At 34.2% G+C, this 24,611-nt stretch overlaps 1 protein-coding gene across 1 annotated transcript; it reads left to right on the plus strand.

Annotated features, from left to right (window-relative positions):
• The first annotated feature begins 2,729 nt into the window (after positions 1–2,729).
• On the plus strand, positions 2,730–11,149 carry LOC145613727 (putative disease resistance RPP13-like protein 3). The gene is made up of 2 exons (XM_081668795.1): positions 2,730–3,354; positions 8,376–11,149. Exons 1-2 carry the CDS (start codon positions 2,730–2,732, stop codon positions 11,147–11,149), a joined length of 3,399 nt encoding a protein of 1,132 aa, XP_081524921.1.
• Positions 11,150–24,611: the final 13,462 nt, after the last annotated feature.

The following is a 24,611-nucleotide window of genomic DNA, read 5'->3' on the forward strand; positions in this document are numbered from 1 at the left end:
CATTGTAAAAATATTGAATCTTGTTAGGGCCTATTATTGTGTATAATGTATAGTTATCGGGCTTATCATTGTGTATAGTGTATAGTTATCGGGCCTATGTCATGAGCCCTAATCTATTTGCTAGGTTGTATATATACTCTACTCTACACTCTAATGAAACTACGAAAAATTATTTCGTGACATGGTATCGGAGCCGGGTTCACTCTAATCCCTAAAATCAATTTCTACATTCTAATTCCTATAATCAATTTCTACCATCAATTTTATCTTTTTTTTTTTTTTTTTTTTTTTTTTTTTTTTTTTTTTTTTTTAATTGGGTTTGAATTTGGGATAATCCCCAATTCAATTTCTTCTAAATTATTCTAAGTGCTCTGCGCAATACTGTCAATTTCTTCTAATTTGGGATATTTCCCACTTCAATTTATTCTAATTCATTTTCACGAAGTTCAATTCATGGGGCCTCTAGTCTATTGTTCTAAATTATTCTAAGTGTTCTTCTACATACTCTCCTGCTACTTCATTAACAATGGCGAAAGAAACCATTGTTTCCCCTTCTACTGCAAATTTTCTATCCAAGCGCCGTCAAAAGTCGGGTTTATTATTGTGTATAGTGTATAGTTGTCGGGCCTATCTCATGAGCCCTATGTTGAATTATTTAGAGAATGTAGACTATTTCAAGTTTGTTTAAATTAATTACTTAGGTTAAGGTGTTGTACATTAATATTAAACAAAGAAAATAGAAGTCATAAAGTCAGCCATGAACATGGTTAAATGGAGTTAAGAAAACATCACGCTGAAAATGTCAAGCCACTTCTCTCAGCCCGGTCCACCGCCCGATCGAGGTAGTGCTCGCCCGATCGGGCGCGAGGCTGATGCTGGAAGGTTGTACCGCCGCCCGATCGGGCAGCCACCACCCGATCGGACGCGAGAACAGTGATTTTCGTGAGATTGATTTCTGAAAATCGAGGCTTAGTCCGCCCGATCGGGCCACCACCACCCGATCGGGCGCGAGAGGTGATAAAATCTGCAAATCAGAACCGCCCGATCGGGCGGTGGCCGGCCCGATCGGGCGCGGCATTTTTTCAGATTGTGAGTGACGGTTATCGTCAGTTTTCTTGTACGGTTTGGCTGATATTTGTCTTCATATTTATATACTTCCTCTGTTTTCTTTTAGATGCAACACACCCTTTAGCACGGTAATTAAGAAAAGTGGGGTTTACATTATATAATAAACTTTAAAATAGGATGAGTGGTTGTTAGGAATGTAATTTAGTGGACCATGTGCTTTAAATAAGGAAAATAGTATAGTTTTTCCCTAAAGTAACTTTCCTTTTATAGTGTGTTGCAAGTATTGTGACATTTCCTTTTTAGGGAAGTGTTGCAAGTAAAAGAAAACGGAGGAAGTATGATTTTCATATGTTGAAAGGCACTCAAGTAATAATCAGTTTGATATTCCTCTTGAAAAGCATTGCTGCAAATATATTTTTCATCATCACAAAATCATAAGCTTTTATACATTGAATTGTAATTATCCTACTTGTAATTACAATTGTTCTTCGTTGTATCTCCTTAATTAGTAAATTTCCGTGTAAACCCGGTTGTAGTATAGGGTCGGAATTATACTTTTGGGAAAGTGATCCCGTTCACGCCTCGAAGTTTTCCGGTTCAATTGTTTGCTGTTTTTGTGACCCTTGACCATACACAAATTCCCCAACACCATAATCTATTTGCTAGGTTGTATATATACTCTACTCTACACTCTAATGAAACTACGGAAAATTATTTCATGACAAATCTCCTATTGAAAATATTTTTCATATTTATACGCGTGATGTGATAATTTTTTGTAAAGGTGTAGATTGATTACTGTAACACTTAGGGCTTCTTGTGATTTACTAAATTAAGCTGAATTGAAAAATATTTGTGTTTTAAATGGTATTTGAATGGTGAAAAAAAAGTAATAAAGACACGAAAAATTACGGAAACGTTAAAAAAATTTACTAGTATGTGGAAAAAGTAAAAAAAGTAGGTTTACTTGATGACATTTTGTAATATGAAAAATAAAATTTTAAAATAGATAAATATCTACCAACACCCAAAACGATATACATGCAACATATTTAGGGACGGAGAAAGTATATGTAAGCCTTGTGTTATGAGTAATCAAAAATGATTTGATCTGAATATTTAAATTACATTAACAACGATATTATATGTAATTTGTTTCAAATAGTTGCACTATTCTGGTAAAACCATAATTTTAACTAATCAAGATAATTGTAATCCACAAGGTGTAATCTCAATATTCATAACTTGAGACATTAATATAATAAATTCGGTAATAACACAAGTACGTAAAGGTTAGAATCAAATATCAATTACTTTACTCAAAGCTAAGATAGGCAAGGTAAAAGTCAGAATAATAGGAATATATAAGAAGTAAAGAATAATAATATTTCAAAGCATATAGGACGATTTGTGAAGACAAGTAAAGAATTACACTAAACCTACGAATAAAGGAATCAAATTTTACACATTATTTAAAGAGTGGAAGATGTCTGAAAATATTAAATCATTGTCCACAAAACAAATTGATCGAGTACATACATTCAAGTAAATTTCATATTGTACCACCCACCTCTTTTGTTCTCTATTCGATCCTCTCAACCCAAAAAAAAAAAAAATAATAAAAAAAAAAAAAAAACCTTTGACTTAACAATCTGCATAATATGGCAGACTTAGCAATAGATGTTGTAAAAGCGACAGCTGGATTTGTAGGTGCTCAAGCATGGGACGAGATAAAACTTGTTCTAGGTTTTCAAGGTCACCTTGAAAATCTTAAGGAAAGGTTTAATGACACTCAAGCATTCCTTCAAAGTGTAGGAAGTGCTAATGATAATCCAGGTGTTGACCGTTGGCTTCAAAAAGTTAAGAATGTCTCTTATTTTGCTGCTAATGTAATGGATGACTACGATTATGAAATTATACGCAGGAATATTGAGTTCGGTGAAAACCTCATGCGTAAGAAAAAGGTGTGTAATTTCTTCTCTCCCTCTAATAACCCTGTAGTTTTCCACTTTCGGATGACTCGTAAGGTACTTGAGATTCTTTCCAAGTTCGATGAGTTAGACAAGGAGGCTAAGAGAATAGGCCTCAAACAAGTAAAGCTGCTAGATAAGAGTGTACCCACCACTAGCAATGCTGGGAGGGCAAACCTGGAGATTATTCGGCAAAAGGCAAGTGCTATTGAGTTTATAGGGAGGGAGGATGATAAGCAAAAATTGCTGGAAATGATGTGTAGTCCAGAAAATGATAAGGAACATCTCTTCACCATTGCCATTGTTGGGCTTGGAGGTAAATTTAAAAATGCAAGTTCTTGTAAATTTATTTTGCTTGTTTTGTTTTTCATATTAAGTTAATGGTACTAAATACCAGTACTTGGTATTACATTCAAAATAAACTCCCCTCCGTTTACAACTAAAAAAAAAAAATATAAATAAACAAATAAATAAATTCAAAACTAATTAATATAACCTAATCCAAAGTTTGTAAGAATATTTTTTTGACCTAAGTTGATGAGATTTTAGCATTTAAACTACTGTCCTGGTCGCCAATGAAAGTGATACTATATTATAAACAAAACTAATCTATAACTATCCATATATCAAAAGTGAAACTATCTAGAATGATGCATGTCATATGCGTGAAAATTTTTCCGCCACTTTTTATTACATTATATTCTTAGAATATATTCAATGCAAATTAACTTCATTTACAAAATTAAAATATTTCTCCTAAATTCATGTACAAAATATTGTTTTACTTCCTCTATATCATTTATACAATTAAAGATATTTGTGAAAATGATTTATATAAATACGAATTACATTTACAAAAATATTTATATTATTATTAATCCATTTGTCAATTTTTGGATATTATCAACACGAATATAACAACATCCCAAAACTATGTTAAGATATATAGAAAATCGTTAACAATACTGATAAAGTAAGCAAAAAAGATAAGGTAAATTAAAAAATAACGTGCAACTAAATATTGCCGCATGCTCAAACTACTTTTGCCAAAGGTTTATCAAAATATATGATAATATAATAATTATTTATTGTAAGCGCAACCATCAGCTTAAGCTTTTGGTTGAGATGGGGGTGGATGAGATTCGAACCCGTGACCTTTGTGTCACGCTGGCTCTACCTATATATACATGTTGAAGAACCATCTCAACCAAAAGTTTAAGCTAATAGTTGAGGCCCAGGAAAATGTTTTACACTCTATCAGATATGATTACCATAATGACACTTAAGAAGTTAAGATATTGGTAGTTGAATTTTTAAATACTATACAATAATTTACTTGAAAATATGAAAATTTTAAATTCTAACATGATGTGCTATTTTTTAAATTTTGAAATTTTCGTATCTTTTAGCAAGAATTTCTTATTTCTAAAACAAGAATTTATTGTGACATACTCCCTCCGTCCCCTTTTGATAGTCGCTTATGGGCATTTTTCACGGGAATTAATAAACACAATGAAGAATAGTTAAAGTACATTGAAAAAGTAAATTGACATTGGGTATGCAAAAAAGTAAAGAGAGAAAGTAATAAAAGTACATGAGAAAACAAAATTTACATGGAAAATATAATTTTGCACAAGTATTGTTGCAAATTGGAAGGAATTTTAGTAAAAAATTAAGGAAAAATTACTCCCATAAATCCCAACTTTGCCTCATCCGCCCAAATTAATCCCTACTTTTGATTATTATCTATTGCACCCAACTTTATGGGGTATTAATTTCTATTGCACCCAATTTACCTGAAACCGGTTAATCAGGTTAACATTTGAGAATTAATTTTTTTTGCACACGTGTCAATATGTAATTGGTTGGAAAAAAAAGAAAAAAAAATGAAAACAAAAAAAATTAATTTCCTAAAACTAATACAGCACTTGCCCCACCTCCACCACCGCACCACCACCACCACCGCACCACCACCTGCAATCACCACCCTCGCCACCAATTTCAACCACCAGCCGCCGCAAACAGCAACGCCACCACCATCCCAACTCCATCTCGCATCTCCCCTGCTTCCATTCCCACGCAACTCCCTTACCACCTCCCATCAACCACCACGCAGCCCCCTGCTCCAGTCCAACAAAATCAACCACCAGCTCCACCTACAACCTTCACCCCGCAAGGCCGCAACACCAACAACACCATCAGCCACGCACCAGTCACACACTCCCACCACAATGGCCGAAAATGGCCAACCACCACCGCACACCGCACGACTGTTTCCCCACCATAAAACAACCCCCTTCCCCAAAATCTACCACCAAAATTGGCCACAAATGGCTGAAATCAGTCGATAATGGGCCTGAATGGTTGATTTCAACCCTTTATCAACCGATTTCGGGCGTTGGTGGCTGATTTTGTCGCCATTTTTATAGTGTTTCGAATGTTAGGGTTAGGGGTTAGGATTTGGGGAAGCGGGGAGGGGGAAGGGGAGGTAGTGCTGGTGTGTGAAGTGCGCAGGGGGAAGCGGGGAGGGGGAAGCGGGAAAGTGTGCTGGGAGGCGGCGACACGGAGGTGGGGGAAGGGGAGGTAGTGCTGGTGGCCGTGAGGGAAGGGATGGGGGGAGGAAGCAGAGAGGGAAGGAGGAGAAGGGAGGAGAGAGAAGGTGTTTTTTTTTTATTTAATTTTAATTTTTTAAACTTTATTTATTTATTTTAATTTTAATTTTAATTTTTTTTAAGCGAATCATATGTTGACACGTGTCCAGGTAACCTGTTATATCAGGTTGGGTGACCTGTTGGGTGCAATAGAAATTAATACCCCCTAAAGTTGGGTGCAATAGATAATAATCAAAAGTAGGGATTAATTTGGGCGGACGAGGCAAAGTTGGGATTTGTGGGAGCAATTTTTCCAAAAATTAATATTAATGGTTGTTGGAAAAAGCAAATGGGGTGAACATTTTGGGACTAAAATTTGCCCATAAGGGACTATTAAAAGGGGACGGATGTAGTATAATTTTTTTAATTTGATAAAAAATCTGCAATATATTTTGAAAAAGTTATTGATAAATCCCCCCATATAATAAACGTATATTACACGTTTACACCTAAGATATTTTCTACAAAAAAATCAATATTTATTTTTTAAAATAATACTTCAATATACTCTTTAAACTTATTATGATTTCTAAATCAAGTTTGACGTTTATACATGAATTTGACGTTTATACTCCCTCATCTAAATCAAGTTTGACTTATTATAGCATATAATTTAGGAGAAATTTTACAGTATGATTTTTAAATAAAAAGATATTGATGTGATATGAGACAACAAAGAAGTATATTTTGTATTAAATCAAAGATTTAGTGAGACTCTAAATTTAAGTAGTTAAAACTCTTGAAAGAGATTGAGAAGTATTTAAAAGTTGGTGATCAATGTCTATTGGACAGATGAATAAAATTGGACAAAAGGGCAGACTATATTCGGACAAATGAATAAAATTGGACAAAGTTAATTGGGAAGATGGGTGTACTTTAATTTGCATGGTATTCCAAACCAGAAATACTTGCGTGGACCTGGTTCACAATAATATTATTGTGGACCCGAGGTTTATACACACGCAACTGACATTATATTGAACATAGTGACCTTTATTTTTAACATAGTAACCTTATTTTTAACATAGTAACCTTTATTAAAAGTTGTATAATGTTTAATACGGAGTACTATTGTGAACTTGAAGTACGACGTTATGACCCTAATTTTAACATAGTGACCTTTATTATTAATATTGACCTTATAAAATATTTTATTAAAAAAATTAACCTCTTATAGCCTATATATTACTAAAAAGACTTTTATTTTCAACCTAGTGACCTTCATTTTATTATAGTGACTTTTTTTTTTTTTAATAAAACAATCATAGTTTCTCTAATGTTAGTGGTCCGCAATAAATTAGTGTGAACCAGGTCCATTTAAGAATTTGTAATTCCAAACATGTTTTTTTACTATGGTGCCACTGCCACCATTTCTATTGATGGTTGACAACATCAATTAATATTAAATATATTAATACTATAAGACAAGCGAATCAATGTGAAATTGCATAATTTTGTCTTATATATGTGATACTAGATTAAAACCCCGTGCAATACACGGTTGCTAAACATTTATAACAACAATAAATTAGACTAAAAATAATGAGACTGTTTTAAAAAAATATGAATAGATTCATCTAATATTAAAAAGTACTTGAGTGAAATATATTTTTAAAAATTAGAAATATGCAAAAGAATATAATTAAACACATGTAATATTTATAATGGGCTATTTGATATTTAAGGAAGTTTATTTTAGATTTTGTACAAAGTAAAAGACATAATTTAGATTCAATTGTATAAACCTTCTTTTTATATGTAACAATGAATTTTTATTATATAAGCAAGTAATTTTGAAGGGAAAACTTATAATAATATGCTGACAAGTGTCCCTTAAGTTTCACCTTTAGTATTATTTAATTAATTTAAATATTCTCTTTTTTTTCCTACATATATTATTATATATATTTTCATAGTTTATATATTTATCAATATTAAAATGGGTTATTTTAATTTATTTATATGAAATATACAATATATTTAATTTTTTTCACACTTTATATAATCCCTATCTACATTACATATATCTTAGATTAAATTTAGAGTTTCCGAATTGTGAATATTTACTAAAGTAAAATAATATTTATTTAGAAATTAAAAAAATATATATATATCTAATGTAACTTTTTCTTAAAGCTAAGTTAAAAAAAATGACGCCAAAGTTTATGCATATAAATTTATCACTTATATATTTGAGTCGTAAGCTTGCTTAGAAAATGTATACTGGTGAATAAGATAAAAAGTTGTAATGTGTATCTATCAATTTGGTGAATGTGACAGATTAAACAGGTAAATATTAGGTTTTATGACTACTAAAGTGTGTGGGTGGTATGACATGAAAATTTTAGATTTTATTCTCGCTATGGGAGATAGGAAATAAATTAGTCTACTTCTCTTATATGGAAATAAATTAGTCTTTACTAGTCCGGAGATTGAATTTTCGATTAATAAAATAACAATATTAAAAAGGGAATAAAATTAACAAAAATGCAGACATAAAATAACAAATAATTACTTTTTTCACGAGATTAATAGTTCACTATACTATTTTTTAACTATTCTCTTTCTAACGCTGTAAGGTTGTGATTTATTCTATGTTTGGTAAATAAAGATCAATATTTATCCTTAAATTATTACCCAATCCTCATTATTACGTAATTGAATTTTGTTATTATTTAATAATCAGGTCTTGGGAAAACAACTTTAGCAAGAGCTTTATACCACGACATAGAGAAAGTTGCAAAACATTTTGATAATAAAATGTGGGTATGTGTGGCTATGGATTTCGATATTGTAAGAATTTTGAAGGAAATGGTTGAATTGCTTTCATCAAAGAAAAGCGACTTGACTACCATGGAAGAAATTATACAGGAACTTCAAAAAGAGTTGAAAGGCAAAAGGTTCTTGCTTGTACTTGATGATGTTTGGACTGAAGATAAAGCCTTATGGGATTTATTGAAAAATCAATTGAAGGCAATTGAGGGTTGTCAAGGTAGTATGATTTTGGTTACCACTCGTAGTAAAGAGGTTGCAATGAGTGCAGGGGTTGGTGAACCATATGAGTTGAAAGCATTATTAGAAGAGGATAGTTGGACATTATTTGAACAAACAGTATATATTCCTTCTTCTGATCATAAGAAAGTAGGACAAAGTATTGTTAGGCAATGTAATGGTTATCCTTTGGCAATAAAATTTATTGGAGATTTAATGCAATCGAAGGAAAATCTACAGGATTGGGAATTCATAGAGCGAAAAGGAGTATGGGATGCTTTGTCAAAAAGTGAGATGCTACAATCGTTGTCTTTGAGTTATGAACGTTTATCACTTTCTTTAAAGCAATGCTTTGCATACTGTGCAACCTTCCCAAAAGACCACATAATTGAGAAGAATGCGCTAATTGATCTTTGGATTGCTCAGGGATTCCTTAAAAGTACAAGCAACGTTTTTCGGATAATGGAAAAGAGGGGGGAAGAATATTTCAAAATTTTGTTAGATATCTCATTCTTACAATTAGAGGAAGATAAGGATAACGTTACTAGAGATATATGGCAATGTAAGATGCCCCATTTGGTGCATGATCTTGCAATCCAAGTTAACAAAGTGGATTTATTCATTGATCAATTCATTGCACATGATTATTGTCATCATTTTGTGCTATTCAATTTTAAAAAGGAAGAAAGCAAAGCTTGGGAAGATTTAATACCACAGTTAAGAACAATTAATATATGGAGCGGTGAATTCTTGAGTTGGAATGTGTTGGCGCATGCAAGATACTTGCGAACTTTGATAATGGTTGGCAAAGGGATAACAGAAGTGTCACCTATCATAGGGAATTTGAAGCATTTGAGATATCTTGATCTGTCATCCAACCCCCTTGAAATTTTACCGGACTCAATATGTAAGTTATATCAGCTACAAGTGTTAATTCTGTTAGAGACAAGGTTAAGGGAGCTACCAAGAGAGTTGCATAATTTGGTCAGTCTTAGACGACTTACAATTTCTGGTTGTGTTTGCCAACAACTTCCCATTAATAATCTTAGTAAACTTCCTAATCTAAGGTGTCTGAGTCTAAATAACTTTCACAAAGTGGAATATATAGGCAAGGAGGTATACAATAGTGAGCATGAGGATGATCATTTAAATGAAAGTCTTGGTACAACGAAGGGCAACAATATTGATGAGTCTCTACAAAATGGATTTTTTCCGTCTTTAAGAGAGCTTCGAATTAAGGACTTTCCACATTTAAAAGTTTTGAATCTTTTGCCTCCTTCCAATGCTACCAAATTAGCAACAGTAGACCTATTTTCGTGTCTTGAGGTTTTAGAAATTGGTAGGTGTCACAAGCTAGAAGTTGTGAAAACAAGTCCAGTCTTGAGTTTTAAAGCCTTAAAAAATTTATATCTTGAGACAATTAGTGAGAGTCATGAACCCTTGGATATCATAAAATATCACAAAAATTATGATCTTACTTCTATCACTATTAAAAACACGCCTGAGGTGACAGGACTTCATCAATCTCTATCATATTGCTCAAGACTACAGACGTTGCATTTAGAAGATTATCCAAATTTAGGAGCTTTACCCATCGGTTTGAGTTCACTCCTCTCTCTTAAGCATTTGAGACTAGTCAATTGTCGAACCCTTGTTAGTCTACCAAATGATATTTTCCATGGGTCTAACCTATCTTCTCTTTGTGAATTAGTTATACATAATCCAAATTTGGTTTCATTACCAGATGATATGTTCAAGTGCACTTCTTCATTGCATACATTAGAAATTTCTTGTAAGAGGCTAGAGAAGATCCCAACCAGTGTCACGACATGCACATCTTTGGTAGAATTAGATATATATGGTTGCATATCACTAAGGTATCCTATCCCAGATTTGAGTAAATTGCAAGGCCTTGTGAAATTGAATTTAACTGGGAGTTCTTCACTGCTAGAATGGATACCTTATCTTCCTCATCTTCAATATCTATTGGCTAGAGTGGAGCTTGAAATTGAAATAAGAAGGAGACATTTCTCATTTATGACATTGTGTTGTATTGACATTGATGACATCATGACTCCTCCACTCGTTAACCAATCCCTTGCACATCTTACATTGAATGCCATTTCAAAAAATAACCAGATAAAAGTCAATTCTCTTCCTCAACAACTACTTCAACTCCACCTCCCTAGCCTTAGATTTCTAGAACTTGGTCATTTTAAAGAGTTGGAAATACTCCCAGAGTGGATAGGCACTCTATCATCTCTTCAAGAATTACGATTGTTATCCTGCAAGAACCTGAGACGTCTACCTGCTAAGAAACATCTCGCCCAATTACGACGACTCTTCATTTTAAGATGTCCAATTTTGGAAGAAAGAATTCGTGCCAAAAATGATGGGCCTGAAACTGAGTCTGAATGGCACAAAATCTCACATGTTCCCTATGTTCAAATCGATTACAAAATTGTATAAGAACACAAGAAAGGATTATGGAAGCTTGGAGTTTGCTTGCATCAACACAAGGTTTGTTTGTTTAATCCCAATGTGTATTCAATATTACGTAATATTTTCCATTTCTACCTGACAACATTTCCTTCATTATTGTGTAGCTCTTGATATGTTTTTTTTCCTGTATGTAGGTAAAGGATTTTGTTCAAGCCCAAGATTGTCAGCTTGCTATAGGTTTCACCGCTTTGGTGTGACAAGGGAAGAATGGGACCAAGCAGCGGTGAGTTCTATGACCTTTCAGATGTGATATACTTAGTTTTTTTCACAGAGTTAAATGATGATTTCTTTGAGCTTGGACCTGTTAGGCAGAGTCTCACATGAAGGCTGATGTAGCAAGTTTGCAACTGTTGTTGGTAGATTAAAGATGAATTAATACATGTACACACAAAAGGTGATCCTCATCTTAAGACATAGTGATTCTTTGTGTCTCATTTGTCAATTCATGCTCTTATTAATTAGTAGCTTCTCATGTTTTTCCCTTCCACCTTTTAAGATCGTTGATCCAAAAACTGGAGATAAGAAGGCTATTACTGGCAGTGTGGATGATGATATCTGGCCGAATGCAAGTTCGCAGATCTGGCCAAGTTAAAGCCTATATTGAAGAAGACTGGGACAACTACTGGTAGAAGGCAATTTAGAAATGAACCTAATTTCTTGTACTTGTATAGCAGTTTCCTATCTTAACTCTTTCTCTTTTTTTTTGTTTTTTGTTTTTTGTTTTTTGTTTTTTTGTTTTGTTTTGTTTTTTTTTTTTTTCATATCTTGTAGGAGCTTCTAGCCAGCTGACTGATAGTATCATAGTACCAGAACTGTTCTGCTAACGAAGAGCAGTTTTACCATGCATGAAGGGCTACCTATTCTTGGTGTGTTTAGGTATATAATCTTTAAAACTTATAGTAAATAAATAAATAATACTTCGTAAATGATAAATGGAGGGCTGCTTATTCTTGGTGTAGTTGTGCTTTTTTCCCTCTATGATTTCTTGCTTCACCACTCATTTCTGTCATTTGCTTTTGCTCTCCGGTTTCTATAAAGGAACTAAACCCGAAAACATAAACGTTTACAATTTTAGCGTAGTCTCACACTTTCACGTTGACAATACTTTATTTGGGTAATGGATGGGAATAGATGAGGAATAAATAACAAAAATACAAAATTACCCTTACTAATACTTTTTTTCTCCATTTTCTTTCATTAATGGCAAAAATGGCTTTTTCCATTTATTTCCATTCCTACCCATTTATTAGCTACCCTAGTAATAAAATGGTGGAAATTCACTCCATATATTCCAAATCTCATTCTCTTAATTAATCCCAATCCCATTTAACAAACAAGAGATTTTGTTTTATTTGGATTAAATTTAAAATTCTCATTCCCACCCTCAATTCCCATTTACCAAACACATCCTCTTCCATTGAAGCGTATTCTGTGTTTTTCATTGAAGCTGAGGTATGATTTTTAGCTTTGGTTATAATCATAGTATACCAATTTGACAATCTAGGGTTTGGTCCATTGAAATATATTTTTAAATCTTTAAATTTCAATTTCAATTTCAATTTGGCAAACTGGGTGGAATACTTCCATTTCGCACTCCTCTTGCTCGATGCACCTGAATGACAATGACTATGATGGTTTTGCAGAATTGGGTTATGAAGGATGTCCATCAATGACGATTGTAGAATTTACTCTGCTTCTAGGCGATTCCCCTTGTTCTCCTCCTCCAACCACACTGAGGTAACTTCTTTCTCTCTCTTTTCTAAAATTCGGGTTTTCCAAGGAATCCCCAAATTTTAATATCATCTCACAGTATTTTGAGCAATATTTCTTGTTTATCAAGGGTTTATATCTTAATTTAATGTTAGATTAATGAATTGATCATATATGTATATTTAATATAATGCATTCTTGAGATTTAAAAAAAATATTAAAAAAACAGTTACATACAGCATAAATTCGATGACATTGGTTAGTTATGTTTAATGTGCTCGTCAAAAAAAAAAAAAAAAAAAAAAAAAAAAAAAAAAAAAAAAATGTTTAATGTGGTTAATTGGTGAATAACAATATAAATAATTGTGACTTGTGGTTTATGAAAATTTGTTGCTGGTGAGGTTGTTGGAGATCCGTGAATCTTCCGTGAGTATTGGGGTATTCATTGTTCCAGCTATATTTTCTGTTTTATCTAACATAATTGTATTGTCCTTCATTAACAAGGTTGCCTAGGCCTGAGGGGCTCACTATTGAAGGCATTTTCAAGAACTGGACTAAGCTGAAGCTTTTGCTGTAACTTCTATTTGCCTTTTTTCTTTAAATTTTTGGTTTACTTTAAAAACAATTTTGGATTGAAATTTTCATGTAATTTTGTTCTTTTATCCCTTAAAATTGCAGATTTGTGTTTTTTCCCCTATGTTCTGTGGATTGTATATGTTGATTTTTCATGTAGTTGTTTTTCTACTTTATTAGATTAAAAGCATTTCAAGTTTTCTTTTTAATTTTGGTTATCAATTCAATTTTAGGATTTGGATAATCTCATAGAAGCTCTCAAGTAGTCCGTTCAAATGCTTTGCTCCGAACCTCTAAACTTTCTCCTCATAAGTAGTTCAAACTCTGTGAGTGACTTCTTGCTTGTATCAGTTTTTTTCTTCAGATTTTTATATAATTTTTTCTTCTGATTTTAAAATTGTGTTTAGGAAGATATGTGTGCGTTCGACAAATTGAGGAAGCTGGAAATGTTCTTTAAGAATGAGAGCAGTCATGGTCTTTCAGTTTCTGATCTATGCAGAATTGCAGACTTGTTCAGCATCCTGGCAATGTGTTACTGAGGCTGTAAGTTTTACTCTATAATTTTGATTTCATAATTTTAATTGAATATTAGTGGAGAAATACTATGGAGATTTTAACCAATTATACGAATGATTGTGGAGTATATTTGATTTGATTTGATTTTGAATTTATCGCTGTCTTTTGTTGCATTAGGATGCTGTAGTTACTGTTTAGTTTAAATATTTAGTTCCTGATATTTCAATTCTAGAGAGGTAGCTACCCCCATGATAATGAATGCATCGGAGATGATTACCTTGTCTCAGGTATGGCCATCTTAACTACATTAAATTGACTGTTCATAAAAAAGAAAGATACAGTTGGTTGCAGTGATGCACATTTGTTTTTTATTTTATTTGTTATCTTGATTGCTGGCTTTAAGTACATTGTGTTACTATACATTGCTAGAGTTACATGGTTATAGGTAAATGCTTAGTGCCCGCTAAATAGTTGGTCCTTAGTTTGCTTACTTCATGAACATTTTACCCTTGTTTTTATAAAGGATTATGTGAAGAGGCAATTAGGCAAACTCGCTTTGTTTTGAAAGAATTTCCAAAGACCATCATTTCGACAATTAAAACTGTTGCTGAATCAATGGGTCTCAAGGTTCATAAGTAACTACAAGATGTGCATCTTAATTTCCCGCGTTTATCTTATTGTGCTCTCCATTTAAACTAGATCTTGCTATGCTGCTTGTATGCTGAGTTTTTTTGTCCATTCGCTTTACCTTTACCATTGTTTTGAATACGATATTGAAGTCATGTGTTGAGAATCTTGAGATTTAATATGCTTAATAATAGTCTTTGGTGACTACTTTTCTAGATATATAGAGAATAGCCTTTAACTTTATAATTAAAACATGTTTATTCATTTTAAAATTTGGTTATTCTTTCTGATATGTATAGCAGCTGGAAAGTTTAAGTACTACTTCGTATTATTTTAATTTCAGGAATAGAAATATTTATAAAACTTTTTTTTATCATAAAATTGTCAATTAATCCGCAACTTTTAGTTTATTCTTCGTTTCATTTCTTTTTTTTTTTTGTATAGTTTGGTAATAGGTCAGGCCTCTCAGCTCTTAGTTTTCTATACTTTAATACGTGATTTTGATGGCATGATATCTTCTATCTTATGGGCATGTTTATTATTTGATTGTAGGAAATGAGTTTGGCAGTAGGAAGATGAATCTATTGATCAATTTCCAGTGAGTTTGAAATTTTCGCTGTTGATGGGGATGTTTGTCTTAGGTTTCTGGAATCTCTTCTGAGATAATGCCAATGTCAATATCATGGTATGATTTAAAGTTTTAAATGGCTTTTTAGATAAATGATGGTTTTCTAGGATGTTTGCTGGTTTTGAGTTTAGATCTAGGCTTTCTGAACATAGGCACGTTGAAATTAGAGGGATAGGAAGGGAAGTGAGATAATTAAGAGGGAAAAATAAGCGAATTGAGTAAGCTTCAGAATTGCTTTGTTCATGCGATTGTAAGGGTTTTTTTTTTTTTTTTTTTTCTTTTATAAAATTTTAATTTTAATTTTAATTTTTTATATATATGCTTTTTTTCCATTTCTTATTTTATGTTCAGTTGTGACCTTATTACTATTTTCTTCTGGCTTTTAATAATGACCATTATGTACGTTTATATTTTTATTTGGAAATTTAATGCGGTACTTTTTAGCTCTATTAGTAAATTGGAAATTCCCGTAGGATTTTTTTTTTTTTACATGATATTGATGTTGGCCTTTTATTGGACATCACTTGTAGCCTTGTAGGTCAAGAACAACAAATTATATATAGTAAATAATTATACGATCCATATAAAGTATGTGATTCCTGTAAAATTCCTTTTTTGTTGCTTAAGCTTAATCTATTTTGCTTATATATTTCAAGTTTTTCATCAATTTAGCCTTTCAGGCATAAATCTAACTTCCTGGGAGTTTGGATCTAGAAATAACATGTTGCATCAATATCTAAGGAGCTTGTGCACCCATTTGGTGAGGACATGAACAGACAGTAGTGCAGCATTTGGTGCAATTTAACTATAGTATTTTCACCCGATCAAATTAAGGGCACAAATTAGTCGTAGCAAATAATAAAGGTGTGTTTTGTTTCCTTAATCGGGAAAAGAAATGCCACTTGAAGTTGTTCATCTTTTGTTTTTAAACTGATGCAGAGATCTTCAGCCACCACCACTATGAATAGACGGCAATGGCTACGGTTACTTTGTACTCCAGGTATGTATCTTCTAGGTTAATATTTTTTTTTTAAAATTTATTTTTTGTTGTGATTAAAATTGATTACTTTGTGGAGTGTGTTTCAAATAATGACTTTTGTTGATGTTTTTATTTGAAATGAGTGATCCCGTTTTTTTCATTGGGTCGGTGTTTGAAATAAGGACTTTTGTTGATTTTTTTTATTTTGAAATGAGCGCCAAGGGAAGAGGAATTAGGAGATGTAAGGGGACAAAGAGAGAGGGAACAGATTCAATTAGAGAGGGATAGAGAATGTTAGGGTTTAAAGGAGGGAGAATAGATGGAGGAAACATACCAAAAACGAGCAAGGGAGATTGAAAAAGAGTGGGGAAGCAAGTAGGAATTTACTTTATAAAATTTGTAAAGTAAAATTCCGTCTTCTAAGGAGAGGGCGGACTGGACTGCCTGGTTGGGTGTGTTTCTTTGAGTATCCTTTCGTGATTGGGCACACTTTCCCTTTCTCTCTTCTTGTTCGTCAATTTCTGTCTAAAGTTAGGGTTTTGCCTTGTCAATTGTAAACTTGGAGAATTCTTCGAATTTTTGATGTGCTGAGTGCAAAATTGGGTATTTCTTTGGATGTGAGGGTTGTGTGCTACGACTGCTACCCCTGCACTATTAGAACTAGTGGTAAAGGTCGAGTTGGTCTTTGTTTGAAAGATGGTGTTGATCCTTTGGTGACAGATTCGGAGAAGGCTTTTATAGCTTTTTCTTTGTGAGGATTGATTCTTTGGTTGGAAGTGTTGATTTCTTGATTGACACTGGTGAGGCGAAGGTATTTTTTGTTTTTTGTTTCTTTGTGTTGGCTTTCTTTCTTTTTTTTTTTTTGGGCTTATTTGCGTGATAATTGCAGTGAGCAAGTTGAAGCAGCGTTCCCAGGCTCAGTCTTGTTGAGTGCATACGAGAGGTCTTTCATCAAGTTAACACAGCCTGAAGCGGTTGTGCATATTGAGAACTTGGACGATTCTGATTGTGATAAAGAAGCTCCCCTGCTATGTCTCAAGGTTTGTTTTAAATTTAGTTTGTGTACACTCGTTGTAATGTTGCTGCTTTGCTTGTGTTGTGTGTTGGTTGTCTATGCTCTGTATCTCTTGTGATTTGGTCTTGCCTTGTTGATTTTCTTTTGGTTTGCTTGTTTTCCGAGTTGTAGATAATTTTAGGTCGTTGAGGTCTCATGACTTGCTTAGTTCATATTCTATTTTGGGTCGTCTTAAGCAAAAGGCCCGAAGTTGACTGTACTGAAGAAAGCTCCTTTGCCGAAGAAAGCTCCCTTGCCTCCACCTCGTTATTCTAGTCTTAAGAGGAAGTTTAGGATGCGTGCCGACCTTGATCCTGCGACCTTCTCCTATGAGACTTTGGCTCCCTATGCAGAAAATCTGTTGTTCCCCTCCTTTAAGAAGCGCCAATCCACACAGACTTTTGCTAACCTTTCTGAGGAAGTTCTTCCCGGTATGGTATACTCCAAAAAAAAAATTATAAAACAATGATAAAGGATTACTTGATCTTTACTGATGTGGTTTTTTGTTTATCCAAAGTCTGCAATCATACTTGGGCGTGTTGAGTAAGGTGTTTTACAAGGACCTTTGACGCTATGAAGGAGCGTGATGCTCTTATTGATAAGTATTAAGGCGGCTTCTAAGGCAGCTTCCAAAGCTTTGAAGGGTGAAAGGACTGAATGTCGTGCTGAGCTTGACGAGTTGAAAGGTACTTTGAAGGCTGCTGCGAACGAATCTTTTGACATGGCAAGCTATTACTTTTAGGAATGCTCGCCTGGAAATAATGGAGGTGGAGTATCAGCAGGGCAAGCATGAGGCATGGGACTGTTGCCTTTGAGTCTTCTTTTCCTGAAGGAGTTGCTGCTCCTGGTTCACTGTTGTTGACTTATGTTGATGAAGAGGTCAACTCTCCTGTGAACGAGGATGTAAAGGTTGTTCTCGAGGAAGAAAAGGTTCTTGATGGCAAGACTGGAGAGAATTAGCTTTGTTGCTGCCTAAGTGCAGTAGGTGTTTTTGTTTGTCTTTTTGCTGCCTTGTTGCAGCCGGTGTCTGTTTTGTTGCTTTATGCAACTAAGTAATATGCTATTTGTTATACTATGTTGTTCATGCTGTTTTTCTATGTATCCAAGTTGTATTAAAATTGGGATGTAGCGTTGCTTACATGGTTTACGCTTTGTGTGTTCCTTGTTTTGCTGGAAAGATCTTTGCGCTTTGTTGTGTTTTGTATTGTGCTGCTGTCCTTGCAAAACAGAGTAGGGTTAGGGGTGGCCTTTACTGAATTGTGTTTGGAAGTTCCTTTCTGATAGTATAAAATATGTAAAAGTAGTGATTGCATTCCTTTCTCTGCTCCCAGTACTTGAACTTTCACATACCTTAGCAATGATAAAGCTTTAGGTGCGCTGCGTTCTAGCTCCGTTGAACATCCTTCCTTTCTGCATTCCTTACTCTGTATGCTCCGTTGCCTACCACTTTGGTAATCTCGTATTGTAACACCCCAATAATTATCTATTTAAACCCGTAAGTACCTCGAACAAAATCCAAGAGAATTACTGACGTGCTACCGCCACGTGTTCAAACGTTAAGGCTACATCAGAAATTAGCAGCGGAAAAATTAATTTAGTTACAAATAAGTTTCAAAACCAATAAGCAAAACCAAATAAAGTCTTACAACTTGGAACCGTTAAGGCCCTTAGTCAAAATCCAAACTAGAAGAAATAGGATAAAATGAAAACGAGTTTAAATAAATTCAAGGGTAAGTAGCAAATTAAATTATGCAAAGTAACCAATACTCCACTCAAAACCCCACAACCTTGATGCGAAAGCTGCATGTGTAAGAACCTGTGGTTAATCTGCTCCCAATGTTACAAGTGTAAAAATTGGATTGTCATATGGTCATTGAAAGGCGAAGGCCATGACTAAAGAAAGACACACACAAAAGCACGCAATCAGCAAAGCTGAGTACATACAAGCTGCAAAATAAAATAAGAAATCCCTAACATGCTACTAATAATCAATCATCATGCATCATTAAATTATAGACTCAACACACGACTCAACTATCAATTTTATTAAGACTTTACTAGTTAATAGTAGCCAACTCATTTTATTTATTTCATTGGATTAAGCAATAGACAAGGTTGTCCAACCCATGCTCCATTTGGAACATCAATAAAAAAAAAAATAAAAAAAAAAAATAAAAATAAAAAACCTCATGCCTCCTTTCGGAAACATCAATAAATATCCAACGACCACGGGCGCAACCCCGTGACCGTAGTTAGTATGAGATCTCACCTAACTCCTTGTTTTGAAAAAATATTTGAAATAAGAGACTCGTAGATCAGACGGCCTCGAGAAAAGTGCACGGCTAATACCCGTGTACCCTTGATGTGCACAAAGCTAGAGTTTTATTGCTCATCCATCTTGCACTTTACGTGATTTACAAGTTTAGACTTGGTAATGACTCATATGCAAAACAATACAATCAATCAAATATCACATTATTCCAAGCAATCCAGATGTCCAATTCAATTCGCGATTTATTAGTGGCAAACAATATTTAGTATTGAATCCTTTAACTACCTATGTGTATAAACACCTTAAGTGCATAGGGCACTTCAAATCATAACCTCGTCTTAAAAGACTTTAACAAACTCCCTCTACTCAATCATAATTAATTTATGAAAGAGTATTAAAAATTAATCTCATGGAATCATTATCAAAATTAATTCCACTTATAGACAACCAAGAATCCATAATCTTTAATTAATCATAACATATCCAATTGATAAGATAATCACTTATATATCACCCACAATCGTAGATATACTTATATCTCAAACATGTCTCATACACAATATACGGAAATCATAATGTATAACCAATCAATTTAGCCCAGTCTTCTCTATACATGATACTAGGTTCTCGATACATCCCTGAACATGCATCTAAAGGCAAGGGTTCGTAACTCGTACGTACCTTGAGTAAATAAATTGGTATGCCACTTTTGTAATACCCGAATATTTTATGATTTTATATATAGTTTATTTTTTATTTATTAAAAAACTTTCCTAATCTCATATTTTTATTTTAGAGTTCGAAAAAAAATTAAAACTCTATTTTTTTAAATACGACTCTTAATTTCTAAGCGTATATAAACTATATTAACCCTAATAAGTTTTATGAAAGGTCAGTGCAGCCGTGACCCTTATTAAAACCCTTATCTTTGCAAATTGCTTCCACGAACCTCTCATTCACGCACAACACCTCAATTACTTGTGGAAATTTAATTTCCTTTGATGTGCTTTGACTTCATGATTTCGTTTTATATGCTTTTGCATTAGCAAAAGCTTATAAAGCAATATGTGTGTGCAGTGAGTGTTATTGTATGCGTGACCTTACTGATAATTCTTGGAGTATTATTTTTCGGAAGGTAATCACACGAATCTTATTTCTTGATTTTGTTTGATTATAAATTGTTAGTATTGATTGTACTTCGTATTGTTATATGTAAATTTTATTATTTGTGAATTATATGTGATCATGATTTATATGTATGTGGTTAGTGTGTGGTATTGTATGATTTAAATGTCGCATTGATTGATTGTATTATTTCTAGGGTTTTAATGTTGTTGCTATAGGGAGTATTGTTTTATTGAGGTTTTAGGGTTATTAATGCAGAGTATAATTTTTGGGTTGTGAGTTAATTATATTTGGGTATTAGTTTTATTGTCCTATAAGAGTCGAGATATACTATGATTGAACAGAGTTCAAATTGTTATATTATTTGGGTACTTGTGCCATTATTGAGATATCATCAGTTAGTTTGTGAAAGATTATTTGATCAAGTATGAGATCAAAAGGTTGAGAAATTATTATTTTGTTCTTGGTTTGAGGCTCGGCGTTATAGACCTTAGTCCTTGGCATGTTGGTAAGGAGATAATGATCATGAGTTAAGAATGAGGTACAATCTTTATTATTTATTTTTCTATGGTCCCCTATAGTGGGAATTGGCCCGTATGTGGTCTGGTTCAAGGTGTTTTCTGGTTATTGGAAGTATTCAAGTTTTTATACTTGTTGGTTTGTTATTCGAATTACCCTTGTCCAAGGCTAGGTATAAAACAAAGAGCGTGGCACACTTATTGGTTATGATCGAGTTAATTGAGTGAAGGGTTGTATTATTATTCGAGGTTGAGTTGATAAAGATTATTTTTCAGAGTACAATGTGTAATGTAGTTTCGAAATACATTATTTAATTGAGCTAGTAATATAGATTATTCAATTATTCTTTGTATTCTGATATGTGGTGATTACTCAGCTTTTGCTGACGTGTGTGTTGTTGTGCTACTTGTGTTTGCGGCCATGTCTTTTTCTTATGGTGGCCCTGCGACGATCTATTTTGGAATTTGTCCTTAATGGTGAGCAGACAAGACTGTGTTAGCAGGTTGATCAAGTGATCGTAGCTAAAGGAGCTCCAGTGATCGATTAGTATGCTATAATGAGTTTATAAAGTTGTATAAATAGCTCACCTAGTTTATTGGGTTGTAATTATTGGGATTTTGTAAGCCTTAACACTTGACAAGTTGTCGAGTGTGGCGGTAATACCTCCGATTTAGGTGTATGCTTCCGCGATTTTATTTAAAGGTTGTTTATTTTTCTTTTATCTATTGTTTATTATTAGCTAGTAAATCGGGGGTGTTACAACTTTATAAACTAGAAATCACCTTCTATTAAGTCCTCTCGGCTGGCAGTAGGTGCGACGGCGGCTAGACGGTGGTGGTGGTTTCGGGCGGCAAGTGCAGCGGTGGTCGTGGTGGCGGAACAGCGAAAACCCTTTTTTTTTGTTCCAAGTGTACTTGAATGTACATGGGAAGCAAGGAGAATTTGTTTGTTTGTTTTTTTTGTTTTTTTTTTTTTTATACTACTGTTTGTGAATCCATAGGTAGTAGTAGTAATAGTAGTATTTAGAAGAAATTTTTGTGGGTTTTAGTGGGGAGTTAATGAATTGGTTTAAACTTTAAAGGCTTTAATGTTGTTAATGGTTTTCTTAATCCTAGTAGGACTAGGATTCTTACTTGGGCTCATTAATAGGTTTTAGGACATAAGAATAGTTAGTACAAATAGATTAGTAAAATTAAATTTTTCTCCTTTGAGTATTTCTCTTTAAATGTACATAAATAATTGCTTAATTTATATAAAAATAATTTATACAAATACATATTTATAAAAAAATATTCTCATAATTACAATAAAATGTAATTTTTAATTTCACAAAATTACAGGGGATTACACGTATGGTCCTTCCCAATTGGGTGCTAGTTTTCCTATATTCACTTCTCTTACATTCTCGTACACTTTTCTAAGGACCCAATCTCCTATCTTGAAAACTTTTGCTCTTACATTCTTGTTGAAGCTCCTTGCTACTTCTTGTTGGTAGGCTTACATCTTCTCTGAGGTTTTCCACGGTATCTAAGTTGTGTACCAACTCAGCTTGGTTTCTGTCTTCAGCCATTAGTCCATATCTTGCAGTAGGGACTTCTACTTCTGTAGGGATTACTGCTTCACACCCGTATACTAGTGAAAACGAAGTATGTTCTGTTGCACCTTTTTGAGTTGTTATGTCTGCCCACAGTATGTTACGTAGTTCATCTACCCATTTCCTTTAGCAACCTCTAGTGTTTTCTTCATATTGCTGATTAGGACCTTGTTGCTTGACTGTGCTTGTCCGTTCGCTTGTGGATATCTTGGTGTGGATGTGATAAAGGATACGTTCCATTCCTTGCAGAATTTCCTGGTCTTTTTACTAATGGGGACCTGTTTCGGGGTTTTTTTTGGAATCCCTCGGGATACTGGTCACGCTCTGACTGGCAACGGGACTCGGACACCTTCAAAACAACGAATCTCCGGTGATCGGAGATTCGCCTCCGACGATCAAGTTAGTGACCGGAAACGAAATAAATTTAGAGAGAGAAAGTAGAGAGAAGTTGGAGCTTTTAGTGCTCTTTGTAAGGATATGTCACCATCCACCCCTCCCATCATCAATGATTGAGGTATCTATAGGGGTGGGGAATTGTGCCCCTTAGGGTAAGTGACCTAGATTTTGGGGCCATTGATTGGCTGCTCAATCAGTGGAGGACATGTGTCCTCTGGGGGCGCCGTTTGGCGGCATTCCTAGGAGTTTGGGCCTTCTGATGTTAGGAGGCCTTTTTGCTCTTATGTCATTCCTTAATTTTCAGGTGCTCTCTTGTTGATTATGCCTATCATCTTCCTATTGGGACACGTGTCACCCATTAATCTGGCCACATGTCCTCATGGGATTGGACCACGTATGAGGGGTAATTTTTACCCTAAACAGGACCCATTGTCTGTGATGATTTCTGATCTGCTTAGAATTCCTTTTGATGAATGAGATGACGTGTTTGTCTTTGATGTCTTTGTATGCTTCAGCTTCTATTCATTTGGAGAAGTAGTTTTGCCCTAACAAAGTGGGCAGTTTTACTATATCCATTCCCCAATTCATGAATGGCCAAGGTGTCAATATTGGATGTAACTCTTCAGATGGTTGATGAGTCAATGGTGCGTGCTTTCGGCATGCTAGGCACTTCTTTGAGAACTCCACAACATCTTTTCTCATACTTTCTCATACTACCCCATTATGAGGGCCTTGTTAGCTAGATTCCTTCCTCTTGAATGATTTCCACATTCTGCACTGTGTAATGATTGTAAGACTTGTTGCGCTTCTTGATTCTCTAAGCACCGTAGGAATGAACCTGTTGTCTTGAAGAGCACGTTGCTGATTAGACAATACTTGGATGCCTTCATGGCAAGTGCGTGAGCTACGGTCCTCCCTTTTAGTATTACTTTGTTTGTGAGGAAATCTTTGAGAGGTTTTGTCCAACTGTTTTCTTCTTCAACGGGATCTGTCTGTATTTCGTAAACGTTCATGGTTGACTCTTTCTCTATAGATGGAGATAAGACGTGTACTAGTGGTATAACTCCGAACTCAACAGGGTTAATGTTTGACCCAAGGTTTGCTAAAGCGTCGGCTTCGGTGTTCATATTTCTGGGTACTGGTGCGATCTTGAATTCCTTGAATTTTTTGATGAGTTTCTTGGTTATCCCTAGGTATGTTATCCTCTTGGTGTCTTTTGCTGCGGACTTACCGTTGATTTAATTTACAGTGAGTAAGGAATCAGAGATCACTTCTAAGTGTCTTATCTTCATATCTTTGGCAATGGTCAGCTCTGTTATTAATGCTTCGTACTCAGCTTTATTATTGGTTGCCTTGAAGTTACACCTTACTGCCCGTGCGATTTTGTCTCCTTGGGGGGATGTGAGCTCTATCCCCAAGCCTACGCCTCGTATATT

The sequence above is a fragment of the Chenopodium album genome, chromosome 25 (genome assembly GCF_948465745.1).
Source record: "Chenopodium album chromosome 25, dcCheAlbu1.1, whole genome shotgun sequence".
NCBI lineage: Eukaryota > Viridiplantae > Streptophyta > Magnoliopsida > Caryophyllales > Amaranthaceae > Chenopodium > Chenopodium album.

Excerpts from the sequence above, each read along its gene's own strand:
- LOC145613727 (XM_081668795.1), top strand. The coding sequence starts at position 2,730 with ATGGCAGACTTAGCAATAGATGTTGTAAAAGCGACAGCTGGATTTGTA. Across the intron at positions 3,355-8,375 it reads TGCCATTGTTGGGCTTGGAG|GTCTTGGGAAAACAACTTTA; the intron begins GTAAATTTAAAA and ends TTTAATAATCAG.